The 12966-nt window shown below is 41.3% G+C and overlaps 1 protein-coding gene across 1 annotated transcript; it reads left to right on the plus strand.

Annotated features, from left to right (window-relative positions):
* The first annotated feature begins 271 nt into the window (after positions 1-271).
* On the plus strand, positions 272-6028 carry LOC124702435 (probable glucomannan 4-beta-mannosyltransferase 4). Its single transcript, XM_047234577.1, has 9 exons — positions 272-772; positions 1633-1731; positions 3309-3561; positions 4392-4502; positions 4616-4752; positions 4862-4975; positions 5052-5251; positions 5337-5534; positions 5642-6028. The coding sequence occupies exons 1-9, from the start codon at positions 452-454 to the stop codon at positions 5802-5804; spliced, it is 1596 nt and encodes a 531-aa protein (XP_047090533.1). The 5' UTR covers positions 272-451; the 3' UTR covers positions 5805-6028.
* The last annotated feature ends 6938 nt before the right edge of the window (positions 6029-12966 follow it).

The following is a 12966-nucleotide window of genomic DNA, read 5'->3' on the forward strand; positions in this document are numbered from 1 at the left end:
TATAGTATCGTTGGATTCGTATTGAAAAACACTTTTTAATGATACTAATTTCATATAAACAATCTTTATCTATTTGAAGTAATTCTTGGTCAAACAAAAAACTCGTAAAACGAGGGCGTCTTATTTCTTGAAACGAAGGTAGTATGATACTAGCTGAGATACTATTATTATAGCTAGCCTAAAATGGATAGCGTGGAAATTTCGACGACGGACCTTAGTGGCTACCCATAACCATTTGAGGATATCCGCTCAACCAAACAGGCCCCATAGCCTTCCTCTTCCTCCTCGAGCAGCCGAGCTGGCGTCGCTTCCCACCACCATCTGGAGCTAGCTCGCGCGCATCGCCGACCATTTCAAAACCTGAACCACCAAAGCGCAAAAGGTCGCCTCGATCCTTTCCTTCCACTCCAAGTCTCCGACCAAAACCAGCGCGCACTCCCCTCGGATCCGCATGGCGCCGCTCGGCGCCGGCGCCGACACGGTCGCGACGGCGTGGGCGGCGTTAAGGGCCCACGCGGTTGCTCCGGCGCTGCGGGCGGCGGTGTGGGCGTGCCTCGCCATGTCGTCCATGCTCCTCGTGGAGGCCGCCTGCATGAGCCTCGTCAGCCTCGTGGCCGTCCGGATGCTGCGGTGGCGGCCTCAACGGAGGTACAAGTGGGAACCCATGGCAGGGGCCGCGGCCGGCTGCGACGTGGAGGATCCAGCTGAATTGACGGATGGCCGCGAGTTCCCGAGGGTGCTCGTGCAGATCCCCATGTACAACGAGAAGGAGGTAAGGCGCGCGTTCAATCTCTAGCGTGGCTCCTCTGCTCCCCTTGTTTCCTGATAGTTTTGAAGCGGGATTCTATCGAAGGTTCTAGAACTATGCTCAGCTTGCATTTGCTGTATGATAGGGCACGGCTTAGGAATTTATGAGGTCAGATGTGGATTCCTATACCTGAAATGCTCCCCGCAGCTTGCTGCGCCTCGGTCTGATCGAATAGTTGGGACTTCATCTGGTTTCTTGATGAAGCGGGGTAAACGCTAGGGGGGGTTGTAAGTTACAACTCTCCTACTCGAAGTAGTAGTACTGTATGCTCTGAAGGTGGGTTTGCTTCAGACATGGGTAAACTGTTTTGTAGTACTGTAAGATTGATATGCAATCTTGACCACTTCAGTAGTACTGTATGCTCTGAAGGTGGGATTTGCTTCAGACATGGGTAAACTTCAGACACGTTGGCTGTGAGCAACTAATGGGTATTGACTTAGGGTCTTGACGTTATTTTTGATAAACTACTCTAGTCTATGCAAGAAAACTAGTCAAAGATCACACTCAAGACTACCAGGATATAGGGCAGGGTTGGAAGAATGCGTTATCTGCATTGTCTTCATGGTGTCAAGTATAGTAGAACTGTTTTATGCAGTATAAGTGGTAAATCGATAAATGAGATTCTTGTTTCTGTTGTCATAACAGAATAGTTGGCAATATAGATCTAGTATTTTGTTTGCATCACGAGGCGCTTGACATGCCAGATTTTGCCTCTCATTTGCATATTGTTAGATGTGGTGACCTGCTGAACATTGTTCTCGTGTGTCTTGTTGATTCATAGTTTTTGACTCAAGGACTGTTGTATATCTTATGCCTTTTTGCAGGTGTACAAGCTATCCATTGGAGCTGCGTGTGCTCTCACATGGCCACCAGACCGTATTATAATCCAAGTCTTGGACGACTCCACTGATCCGATTATTAAAGTAAGCCTAGATTGCAGTGACAAGGTTCATCTTGATCAGACAAAAATATTGTTTGTTTATTAAGTTTTTGATCAAAGGGTGTGATGCTCATGTGGAGTGATTCGTACACCGCAACGCTTGTCACGAATAAATGATAAATATATCTTCATCCGCAAATGATATTTGCGAAGGTGGAATTTTTACATGTAGCTTCAGCAAAGAGTTAGCGCTCAAGTATTTGAGATGTACTTTTGGAAAGAAAACAATCAGCATTATTGAACTGATGCACTAGCCAAGTTTTTCAAAAGTCCAAACTGATGGAGAGGGCTAGGCTGTATATTTTAACACTCCCCCTCATGTCTAGGCTGGACAAACGGGAAGACCATAGACGTGGGATAGACGGGAGGCCGCAACTATTTTTAGATTAAATAGTGTGTTAGCCAGGGTTTTAACTTGAGACCTTCTGGCTCTGATACCATATTGAGTTGATGCACTAGCCAAGTTTTCCAAAAGTATGTATTGATGAGAGGGCTAGGCTATATATTTTAACAAGCATCATCCAGATGTAGAGGATAAAGGTGCCAGAAACCTGTAAGTACAGAAAAATGCATGCCCTGCAATGAATATGGCATATACATTTGACATCACAATTTTGTGAAGTGGTCAAGATTGCATATTAATCTTATAGCATGGATAAAGTATGACTATGGAGTGGATTTAGCCCCATGGAGACAGAACGGTATCACTCTGCCTTATCCTTTTGAATACATACCACTTGTAAACCACTCTATTGAAGTCCTTTTGTGTATTATTCAATTACCTTGTACTCACTTTCTATTGGAGAGTTGGAGGTGTTGTTTATACAATTATCTTTCCTACTTATAAAGATTTGAGTTGGTGGTCATCCATTCTTCCTTTTCTAGCTTCCCTCGTCTCAGCCCTCACAAGTGGGATCTTGTAAATCTAAGAGCATAGTAGGAAGCTACTGTTTCCTGTGACGTCCCAATAAACTAAAGCATCAAGGTGAATTAATATGTAATATTACTTGAGGGAACTATGCTCCACATCTTTTTTGGTTCTGTAGCCTACCACGGGCATCCTTTTTTCGAAAAGGGGAAAGCCCCGGCCTTGTATCAATCGATGCATATATCCTTGTACCACGGGCATCTTATCTTACTAGTACGAATGGAATCATCTGATCACTTCATCACTTTTTCGATAATGAAACATAAATATTGACAAAATCAAGTTGTAATGCAGTATACTGTAGTATTGAGAGCAACGTGATCTACAAGCTTGAATTTAGAAACATGATGTTCTATAAATAAAGAATTTATAGATCTGATGTTGTCATAACGTGAGTTATGAAATAAATTGATGTTGACCATGCTTATGAGATACAATTTGATCAATTGTTTCTGAAGTAGCCAAGTTTACTTTGTTATCTGTGGGAAAGACACTAAACAGGTGGGAGGATAGCTTAATTTCACATGCTAAGAATGGTATACGAGTACATGAACAGAAAGAAAATATGTTTGATGCCTTTCTTCAGATCATTGTGTCCCTGTATAATCTTAATCAATTTGTCTTACATGCAGGAACTAGTGGAGCTTGAATGTCAGGACTGGGCCAGCAAGAAAATTGACATCAAGTATGAGGTTAGAAATAACAGGAAGGGATACAAAGCTGGAGCTTTGAAGAAAGGCATGGAACATGTGTATGCGCAACAGTGTGACTTCATTGCTATCTTTGACGCAGATTTCCAACCCGAATCTGACTTCCTTCTAAAAACTATACCATTTCTTGTGCATAACCCGGAGATTGCGCTTGTTCAAGCACGTTGGGAGTTTGGTAAGCGTAACTATAATATTTTTAGTATGTGCACGTAGTGAAGACTGTATGATACTATCTCTACAAATTCTTTTGCTCCAAATATTTTAATATTAACATCAAGAGTGTTGACTCATAAAGCAAAATGCTAGACTCTTACATATTACACGTCAGGCCTTCACTCAATTTAATAAATGAGAAATTCATAGTCCTTGGCTGAAAGGAGCATTCCTTCCTATTAACCATACAAGGGTAACAGATGCTTGACTACTCCACTAGACTCTGAAGAAAATGTGGAATTTTTTCATTGGGATGTTTGAAACATATGTTTCACCTCAAAGCTCCAATGCTTACAAATGGAAGTTGTTGCGCTCCAAGTCAGAGCAACAGCTTCATGATTTGGATTGATACTTCTAAAAATGCAAACTGTTTTGTGTAAATATTTTGATATATCTAAAGCTTGAAAAATAAATATTATGTAGTCTTTTCACAATGTAGTGGTGAGTGGTGATATAAGGGGACAACAAAGTGCTGATTTTGCTGACCTATTTATGATTCTGTTGACCCTTAAGGCCTCAAAGATATTTTTTTGCATTGATAAAAGGCTCGGAAAACTTGTAACATGAAAATATGGCTGAAAAAATTCAATGAAACTTCAGTTTAACCGATTGATAATATTACGTGTAGCAATTTAAGGTGTAACTTATTTCGTTCTGATTATCTGTGAAGTTCTGATGCAAGCTCGTGCACTTCTCTATGCAGTCATAATCTTGATAACTGGAAGTGAAGATTTCTGTTTATTCTGATTACAGGATGTTCCTGACCTGGCCTTTGCCCGGGCGATTTTGCAGTGAACTACGATGTTTGCCTGATGACAAGGATACAGAAGATGTCACTGGACTATCATTTCAAAGTCGAGCAGGAATCAGGCTCATTTATGCATGCTTTCTTTGGTTTCAATGGTAATAACCAATCTTATAGCCATATATTTAAGGCTTCAATGAAGCCTAATACTCTTAATATCTTGAAATAGGATATAAATTTGTAAGCAATATCAGTTCTGTCATGTTAACAGGTACAGCTGGTGTGTGGCGTGTATCTGCTATTAATCAATCTGGAGGATGGAAAGATCGCACCACTGTGGAGGACATGGATCTGGCAGTACGGGCAGGCCTCAAGGGATGGGAATTCTTGTATGTAGGTGATATAAGGGTATGTTTTGCACTTTCACGGCCTGCAGTTTCAGAAAGTTGTTTTTCAATGAGCATGCACTAAATTGTTTTACTGCACCCTACATCATTACAACACAAATCTTACGCAGGTCAAGAGTGAACTCCCAAGTACCTTCAAGGCCTACCGTCATCAACAACATAGGTGGACTTGTGGTGCCGCCAATCTCTTCAGAAAAATGGGATGGGAAATCGCGACAAATAAGGTGTGCCTTCTTTAAAATTGCCCCAAAAGACAACATAAACATGCCATGTAATAATTGTCATGTACGTATTATGCAGGGAGTGTCAATATGGAAGAAATATCACCTTTTATACAGCTTTTTCTTTGTACGGAGGGTCATTGCTCCCATCCTTACATTCGTGTTGTACTGTGTTGTCATTCCATTATCTGCTATGGTTCCTGAAGTCACTATTCCTGTCTGGGGGCTAGTCTACATTCCTACTGCCATTACCATCATGAATGCCATTAGAAATCCTAGGTATGCACTGTTTGCTTTGTCTGGAGTGCAACTTCCTATGTGCCTGTTTGTTGACATCTTTCTATGAACTTATCTGATATGCCAGGTCTCTCCATCTGATGCCATTCTGGATTCTGTTTGAAAATGTAATGTCCATGCACCGCATGCGTGCAGCTCTAACCGGTTTACTCGAGACTGCACACGCAAATGATTGGGTGGTTACTGAGAAGGTAGGAGATCTGGTGAATGACGATCATAATGTCCCACTCCTTGAACCATTGAAGCCCACTGAACGTGCGGAGAGGTAGGTGAATTGTACCAGTTTAAGCTTATGATTAATTATATTGAATTGTGTAAGAACAAAATAAATGTTGAAGAATGCGTTTCAATCTCCAACCTTTGGCTTTGCAGGATTTACATCCCTGAGCTCTTGCTTGCGCTATATCTCTTGATATGTGCCTCATATGATTTCATGTTTGGAAGCCGGACATACTACATGTACATCTACCTCCAGGCCTTTGCATTCATTGTATTGGGGTTTGGTTTTGTCGGAACGAAAACTCCATGTTCCTAGAATATTTACTACTCCCTCCATTCCATAATAAATGTCGGGATTTAGTACAAAATAGTAACAACTTTGTACTAAACTGGGACACTTATTATGGGTCGGAAGAAGTACTAACCATTTTACATTTCACAATTTATTCTTGGGATGCAATAGTTTGCATGCAAGGAAGATACACGCTTGATCTGATGTGACAAAGTAATTTATATGAAATTGGGTATTTCTCTTGGCAAGTGTATGTTTTAATTTATAAAGGTGGATGAATCTTGTCTTGGCTTTAAGGGTTCTCGGATAGGAGTGCGCGCTAGAAATCTCTTCTCTTCTCTTCAGCAACAGTGGATTTCTGAAGCAAAGGTCGAGTACTACTGATTCCCCATTGGCCAGGCCCCAGTGTAAAATGGATCTCTGATCTTGCCATTCCTTCAGATCTGGAAGTTTGCACTTTCTTCGGAATGTTAAATAACGTATCAAATATGCCTCCGGCGAAAAGAAGGTAGGTAGAATGAAAGGAAAACAAACCACGGAATCAGTTGTTCCTTTGCAGTAGAATCTTGTTGTATTAGGGCATCTACAACGGACGCGGGGTGACCGTTTGTAAAAAAATGCATCTCCACCTAAGCCCGGCGGCCCGACGCATACTGACCGGCCTGTCCGTCGAGACGCAATGCGACTTAAATATGCGGCGTGACCGATGTTCTCGGGTATGGCCCGCAAGCTAGTGGCTCAGAAGCCACTCATCACACTCCGGCCAGAAGACACTCACAAGCACTCATAGTCCCAAAAAATCATATCTGGCCGGCGCCAACAATCTAACCCTACAATGGACGTTCTCATCACGGAATCCGAGCAAACCACTGCACCCACCGCCCTAGCCTTGACGGAGACCGCATCTCCTGCGGGCTCAAAGCGTGCCGCCACCGGGGGCCGTGAAACAAAGGCCGAGGCGCCAAAGAAGGTGCTAACGTAGGAGGAGAAAGGCGTCGAGGCCATGAAGCGACTAGGCAGGCACAAGAATCCGAAGGAGAGGAAAGACGCGGCGGCGGTCAAACAACAGCTGAGAGTGGCCGCCCAATTGGCATGGGAGATGCAGGCGAAAGCCAACGCCCAGGTTGGCCTGCCGCCTAGCCTCGCGGAGGCCATGCTCTACGTCAAGCAAGAGAGGATTGTCGGTGTCGCTCCCCCGGCCTCATCGGTGAGCTCGGTAAGTTCCCATATGCGACCCGGAACGCCTTTCCCTTGCGCGCAAGTCCACGTGGCGTCCCGGTTCGCCTCTGGCGCGTCGGCGCCGGTCCAGTTCAACGGAGCCCCAGTTCTCTACCTCAACCGCACGCCAAGAAGCGGTGACTCGTGCCCATCCCCGACACACAAGACGCGATCAATACCGGGGGAGAACATGTCTGTGCCCCACAACATGTATGAGGAAATACCACCATCTGCCCCAACGATGGATGACGCAGTACATTCGCTCTCAATCTCCCGGTCCCGAGTGCTTCATTCGTCTGAAGTGTGGTGATTCGTAGGCCTATTGGGCGGGACGGGGGGAGGGCGATATTGCGGCGACGATCTATGGCGGCGGCTTTGCCGGCGTAGGCAACGTTGGGACATGGATGCAGGAGCTCTGCTGAGAGACGCAGGAACTGTGGGCATAGACGCAGGACAGGACATACATCGATGGCGAACGGTTGTTCTTTACCTAGCTGACTCATCTGGCAACGGACGTCTGCATCGGTGATGATGAAGAGGGATTCTAGCATTGCGATCACACATTGGGACCTAACCAAACCGTGTTTGTCGATGCCAAGAAGAAGGGGGAGATCCACAGGACCGGCGAATTCACTAACGAAGAGGAAAAATGTTTGTGCGACTTGTGGCTCGCGGTCAGCCATGACTCCATGAACGGTGCCCAGCAAAAGGGCAATGTATATTGGTGCAAGGTCTTCCAAGAGTACGATGAGAGAAATCTCAACTATCCCTACAACATGAACAACGCACACCCTAGCAGGGTGGGCGCCGCCACCACCTCTCTTTTGGGCCTCAGGACCCTCCAGGTGTGATACAAAAGCCCATGTTGCTTCTCCCGACGAAAAAAATGACCCTTCAGAAATTCTAACTCAATTTGACTATGTATAGGTCTGTGAATATGAAAAATATACAAAACAGGTTTTTCATGTTCTCTATAGTTATAACCCAAAATAAAGGGGTCATTGGTAAATCCTCATAAATCAATGTAAAACATGGTATTATCATCATATATGTTGCAAATATGTGGGAATTCATGTAAATAAATGACAAAGTTCATGTATGCATTTTACATGCATCAACATCCCCAAGCTTAACCTACGCTCGTCCTCGAGCATAAAGGTGATAAAACTAACATGAACTTTGGAGTTTATTACATTGCTTCTATGTAATCATGCAAAGTCTTACAAGGTTCAGTTAATAAAGAATGATAATAAGCAATATGAACTCATAAAGGGACAGGGTGTTTCTGCACCCGGGTGCATATGCACCCTTTATTTGAAATACATATTAAATATATTTACAAATGTCAAAAAAATATAAATAAAAATGCCGCATGTATACCTTGACATGTTACATGCTCACAAAGTTGTCTCAGCAAAAATCAAGATGTTTTGTACCCTGTGCAAAAAAGACAAATTTTTGGTGCTAAAATAGTCTATTTCTCGAGGCATTATTTGTCTTTTTTACACAGGGTATAAAAATTGTCGGTTTTATGTGAAACTTTACGTGCACACATAGAACATGTCCCTCTACATGCTAAATTCTTTTCCTAAATTTTTTATGTTTTTGAAATATGTTTTATACATACCGGGTGCATATGCACCCGGGATCAGTTTTGGTTTTCTGCGTGATAACTCTTACATTCTAAACATGCATAATAGTAAATAGCATTGTAAGCAAATGAATGATAAGTATTATGAATCATAAAGTATGCTTGGGAAAATCCTATAGAGATTGTTTGGAAGACTCTTTGTCCTCTCTTTTGTTTCTTTTGTTAATCTTGACTCTTGAACACAAGAAAGTAAGTAGGGAATATATGTGCTAGACCTCCAACAAAATAAAAAGGTAAAGAGAGCATAAAATAAGGTTCTGAGATATGCAATTCATGTCAACTATACTCATAAGGATGGTGTACCATGTATCTCTTTGTTTTAGAGACACCTAAGATTCACGTGTTTGACTTCTTATAAATAAGTATTGTCTCATGCCCCAAAACTTAGAAGACCACACCTCGTATTACTCATTTTTAGATTATCACAGACCTTTCACATATTGTTTTAACCAAGAATAACACAATGGGGTACCTCCATGCAACCTGCACAAAAGACAAAAGGGACTAAAATCCTCATCTTAAGTCATCCATACCGGGACAACAAGGACAACAATCTTGTGAGCATCCTTGATACGTCTCAAACGTATCTATAATTTTTGATGTTGCGTGCTTGTTTTACACCAATTCATATACTTTTTGCTCATACTTTGTTTCACTTTTATACATTTTCGGGCACTAACCTATTAACAAGATGCCACAGTGCCAGTTCCCTGTTTGCTGCTGTTTTTGTATTTCAGAAAAGTTGTACATGAAATATTCTCAAATTTGGACGAAACAAAAGTCGAAGTTAATATTTTACCGTAACGAAGAAGAGTCCAGAGGGGAGTCGAAGGGGGGCAGCAGGGCGGCCACACCTGCCCTAGGCGCGGCCTGGCCCTGGCCCGCGCCTAGGGGTGATGTGGGCCACCCTGGTCTCCACCGAAATCGCCCCTCCGCCTATTTATTAACGATCTCGGGAAAACCCTGAATACCCGAGCCTCCATCCATGAAAAGTTCCGTCACGGTCGCCATTGCAGAACCCATCTCGGGGGGGAGGGGGTTCTGAAGCTATTCCCGGCACCCTGCCGGAGGGAAAATCATCGCCGGAGGCATCTACATCACCATGCCCGCCTTTAAAGTGATGCGTCAGTAGTTCATCCCTGGACTATGGGTACATAGCAATAGGTAGATGGTTGTCTTCTCCAATTGTGCCTCATGTTTAGATCTTGTGAGCTGCCCTACATGATAAAGATCATCCTTATGTAATCCTACATGTTGTGTTTGCTGGGATCCGATGAATATTGTATACTATGTTGAGGTCGATTATATATTCATGTCATATGTTATTTGTGATCTTGCATGCTCTCCGTTGCTAGTAGATACTCTGTCCAAATAGATGCTTGCGACTCCAAGAGGGGGCATTTATGCTCGATAGTAGGTTCATGCCTCTAGTAATTAATCTGGGAGAGTGACAGTAACTTCTAAGATTGTAGATGTGTTGTTGCTACTAGGGAGAAAACAACAATGTTTTATCCAAGGGTAATTCTATTGTTTACTCTACACACATTACTTAATGCGATAATCTGTTGCTTGCAACTTAATACTGAAATGGGTTCGGACGATAACCGGAAGGTGGATTATTAGTCATAGATGCAGTTGGATTACGGTCTATGTATTACGTTGTAATGCCCAAACGAATCTCATAGTAATCATCTTGTCATGTATGATCGATATTCTGTCAATCGCCCAGCTGTAATTTGTTCACCCAGCATGCTATTTATATTTATGGAGAGACACTCCTAGTGAACTGTGGACCCCGGTCCTTTCCTTTACACTGATAAATTCAACCACTGCAATCCTGCTCTGTTTACTTATTGTAAACATTTGTTCTCTTTAATTACTGCAAACATCTTCTTCCACACGATACATTTAATCCTTTGTGTTCAGCAAAATCGGTGAGATAGACAACCTCACTGTAAGTTGGGGCAAAGTATTTTGGTTGTGTTGTGTGCAAGTTCCACGTTGTTGCTGACGCCGGTAGTGCGCCCTGCCACTAGTTAGCTAGCAACACCTTCAGAAGTCACGTCTTTCTCCTACTGGTCGATTAAACCTTGGTTTCTTACTGAGGGAAAACTTGCTACTGTGCTCATCATACCTTCCTCTTGGGGTTCCCCAACAGTGTGAAGTAGGCGTTACAATAAGCACCATCAATCCTCTCTAACTCTCTCTCACACTTTTTTCTACATATTTTCTTTTTATTTTCTGTCTCTCTTCTTTTTTCAAATATTTTTTTATCGTTTTTGTATGTCTTCTTTTTTCAATTTTTTATTTTTCTTTTCACTCTTCCCAGTTTGAGGATGCTCGTGCTGAAACTTCCACCATGTAGGCATGGCTTCTAGTTAGTCCATAATGCACTTCTCTAACAAACATGCATACTCTAGTCCTTATATGATAATCACATTTATTTCATCCGAGATGGCCACCAGTAACTAGGTACATGATGATCAACTTAAATGTAAGTGCAATGTTGAAAGGTATTTCCCATGAAAGCATGGTTCCAACCTACTTCATCACTCAAATCGGTCAAACCGCATAGTGGTGTTTTCCTTCAAGCACCTTACTTTCCTATGAGCTTTAAATCACACAAGAAGGAATAGTTTGAAATGGTTGGAGGCATAATACACACACTATACTTGGAATATCAAGTGCTACATAGGTAGATATGATAGACATTTGAGTTTGAGTGGTATTGGAAACAAGTCTATTCTTGTGTGAGAATTCATTTCTTTTGGCTAGCAAGAGATCTAGAAGCATGCAATAGTATCGATAGAGCTATTCCTTCATCATCAAACAATGTTACTTAAAATTAAACATCTAAGTATACTAGTGAGAAGTAGCACCAAATAAGGCACATACCACATCTAAAGCATTTGAAACTAGTTGTACCATACACACTATAAATTTTAGCTTTATATTTTGCATCCTTCTTGAACTTTTAATAGTATGCAACTTATTTTCATTGAGGAATCTATGAATAGAGAGTTTGGTCTAGTAGCTCATTCATATGCATGAAAAATATTCAATTTTATGGTCTTCTTAAATTTAAAACAAAACTAGACATAAATAAATAAAGGACGCTCCAAGTTTTAGCGAGAATTTTATGTTGCTCAAAAAATAAAGTTTAGAAGTGTGCAAACTGAGAGCTTTAATATATATCCAGTGGGGTGCCTTGGGAATCCCCAAGCTTATGGTCTTCACCATTCTTTTATTGTTCTTGGTGTGGTGTTCTTACATTCCCTATGAAAAAACTTCAACCCAAAACTTTCTTTTCATTATTTTCTATGGGGTGACATTAGTGGTACAAGAATATCATGTTTGATGCTATTTTCTGCATAAATAAAATTATATCTTCATGAACCAGAGAACACATAATTTTCTACTCATTCTAATATATCAAAAGTTTCAAGCAAAACTCATTTTGATACTTAAAAGAATGGTTCTAACATTAAGAAACAGAATCTGTCCATATTTTTTGATGCAGCAAAACTGAATTTTTTTCGACCACTTAGACATGTTAGGATTTTTAGCCGGTTTTTTTGCATATAGAGGATGAAAAGTTACAACTACTGTGAATTTATCAAGATTTTAGGATTTACCCAAAAAATAGAAAAATTGTGCACTAAAAAGTGCAGCGCTGGAATAACAACTCCATATTTTGTTTGCAACTTTTATTATCCAAATGGGTAAAAACTTGGTACTTTATTTAGAAACCAGAAATAAAACTAACATGCTATAACAATCATGTAGAAAGAAAATAAAAATAAAAACATCTCAGGTTGTCTCACGTAGCGCTTGCTTTATAGCCATATAGTTAGGCTTACTTACTTGGTTCAAGTGGTATGGAGATCATGTTGTATCTTGAATCTTGGTGCTACCTCCTTCTTTCTTGGAAAGTGCTCCATACACTTCTTATGTGGGAATTGGAATTTAACATTCCCTTCTTTTGAATCAATAATAGCTCATATGGTTCTAAAAAATGGTCTCCCAAGAATTATAGGACTAGAGGTATTGCTACCATGTCCATGACGATAAATTCCACAGGTACATATGTCATGTGCAATTCAAGCATAACATCATTAACTTTTCGTAATGCTTTTTTAGTTGAATCATCAGCAAGTAAAAGATCAATAATGCAGTTTTCTATGTTTTTAAAGTTAAGCAAATCATGAAGATCCTTAGATATAACTGAGACACTAGATCCTAAATCTAGAATAGCATGGTGTGTCTATTTGTCTATAGAAATTAAAATCTTGGGGATCCAAGCATCCCCAAGCTTAG

Source organism: Lolium rigidum, chromosome 3 (assembly GCF_022539505.1).
Source record: "Lolium rigidum isolate FL_2022 chromosome 3, APGP_CSIRO_Lrig_0.1, whole genome shotgun sequence".
NCBI classification, from domain to species: Eukaryota; Viridiplantae; Streptophyta; class Magnoliopsida; order Poales; family Poaceae; genus Lolium; species Lolium rigidum.

Bases quoted from the DNA above. Each gene is read 5' to 3' on its own strand.
- LOC124702435 (XM_047234577.1), top strand. From the start codon at position 452: ATGGCGCCGCTCGGCGCCGGCGCCGACACGGTCGCGACGGCGTGGGCG. The intron at 5,252-5,336 runs GTATGCACTGTT...CTGATATGCCAG, and splicing joins AATGCCATTAGAAATCCTAG to GTCTCTCCATCTGATGCCAT. The intron at 5,535-5,641 runs GTAGGTGAATTG...TTGGCTTTGCAG, and splicing joins CCCACTGAACGTGCGGAGAG to GATTTACATCCCTGAGCTCT.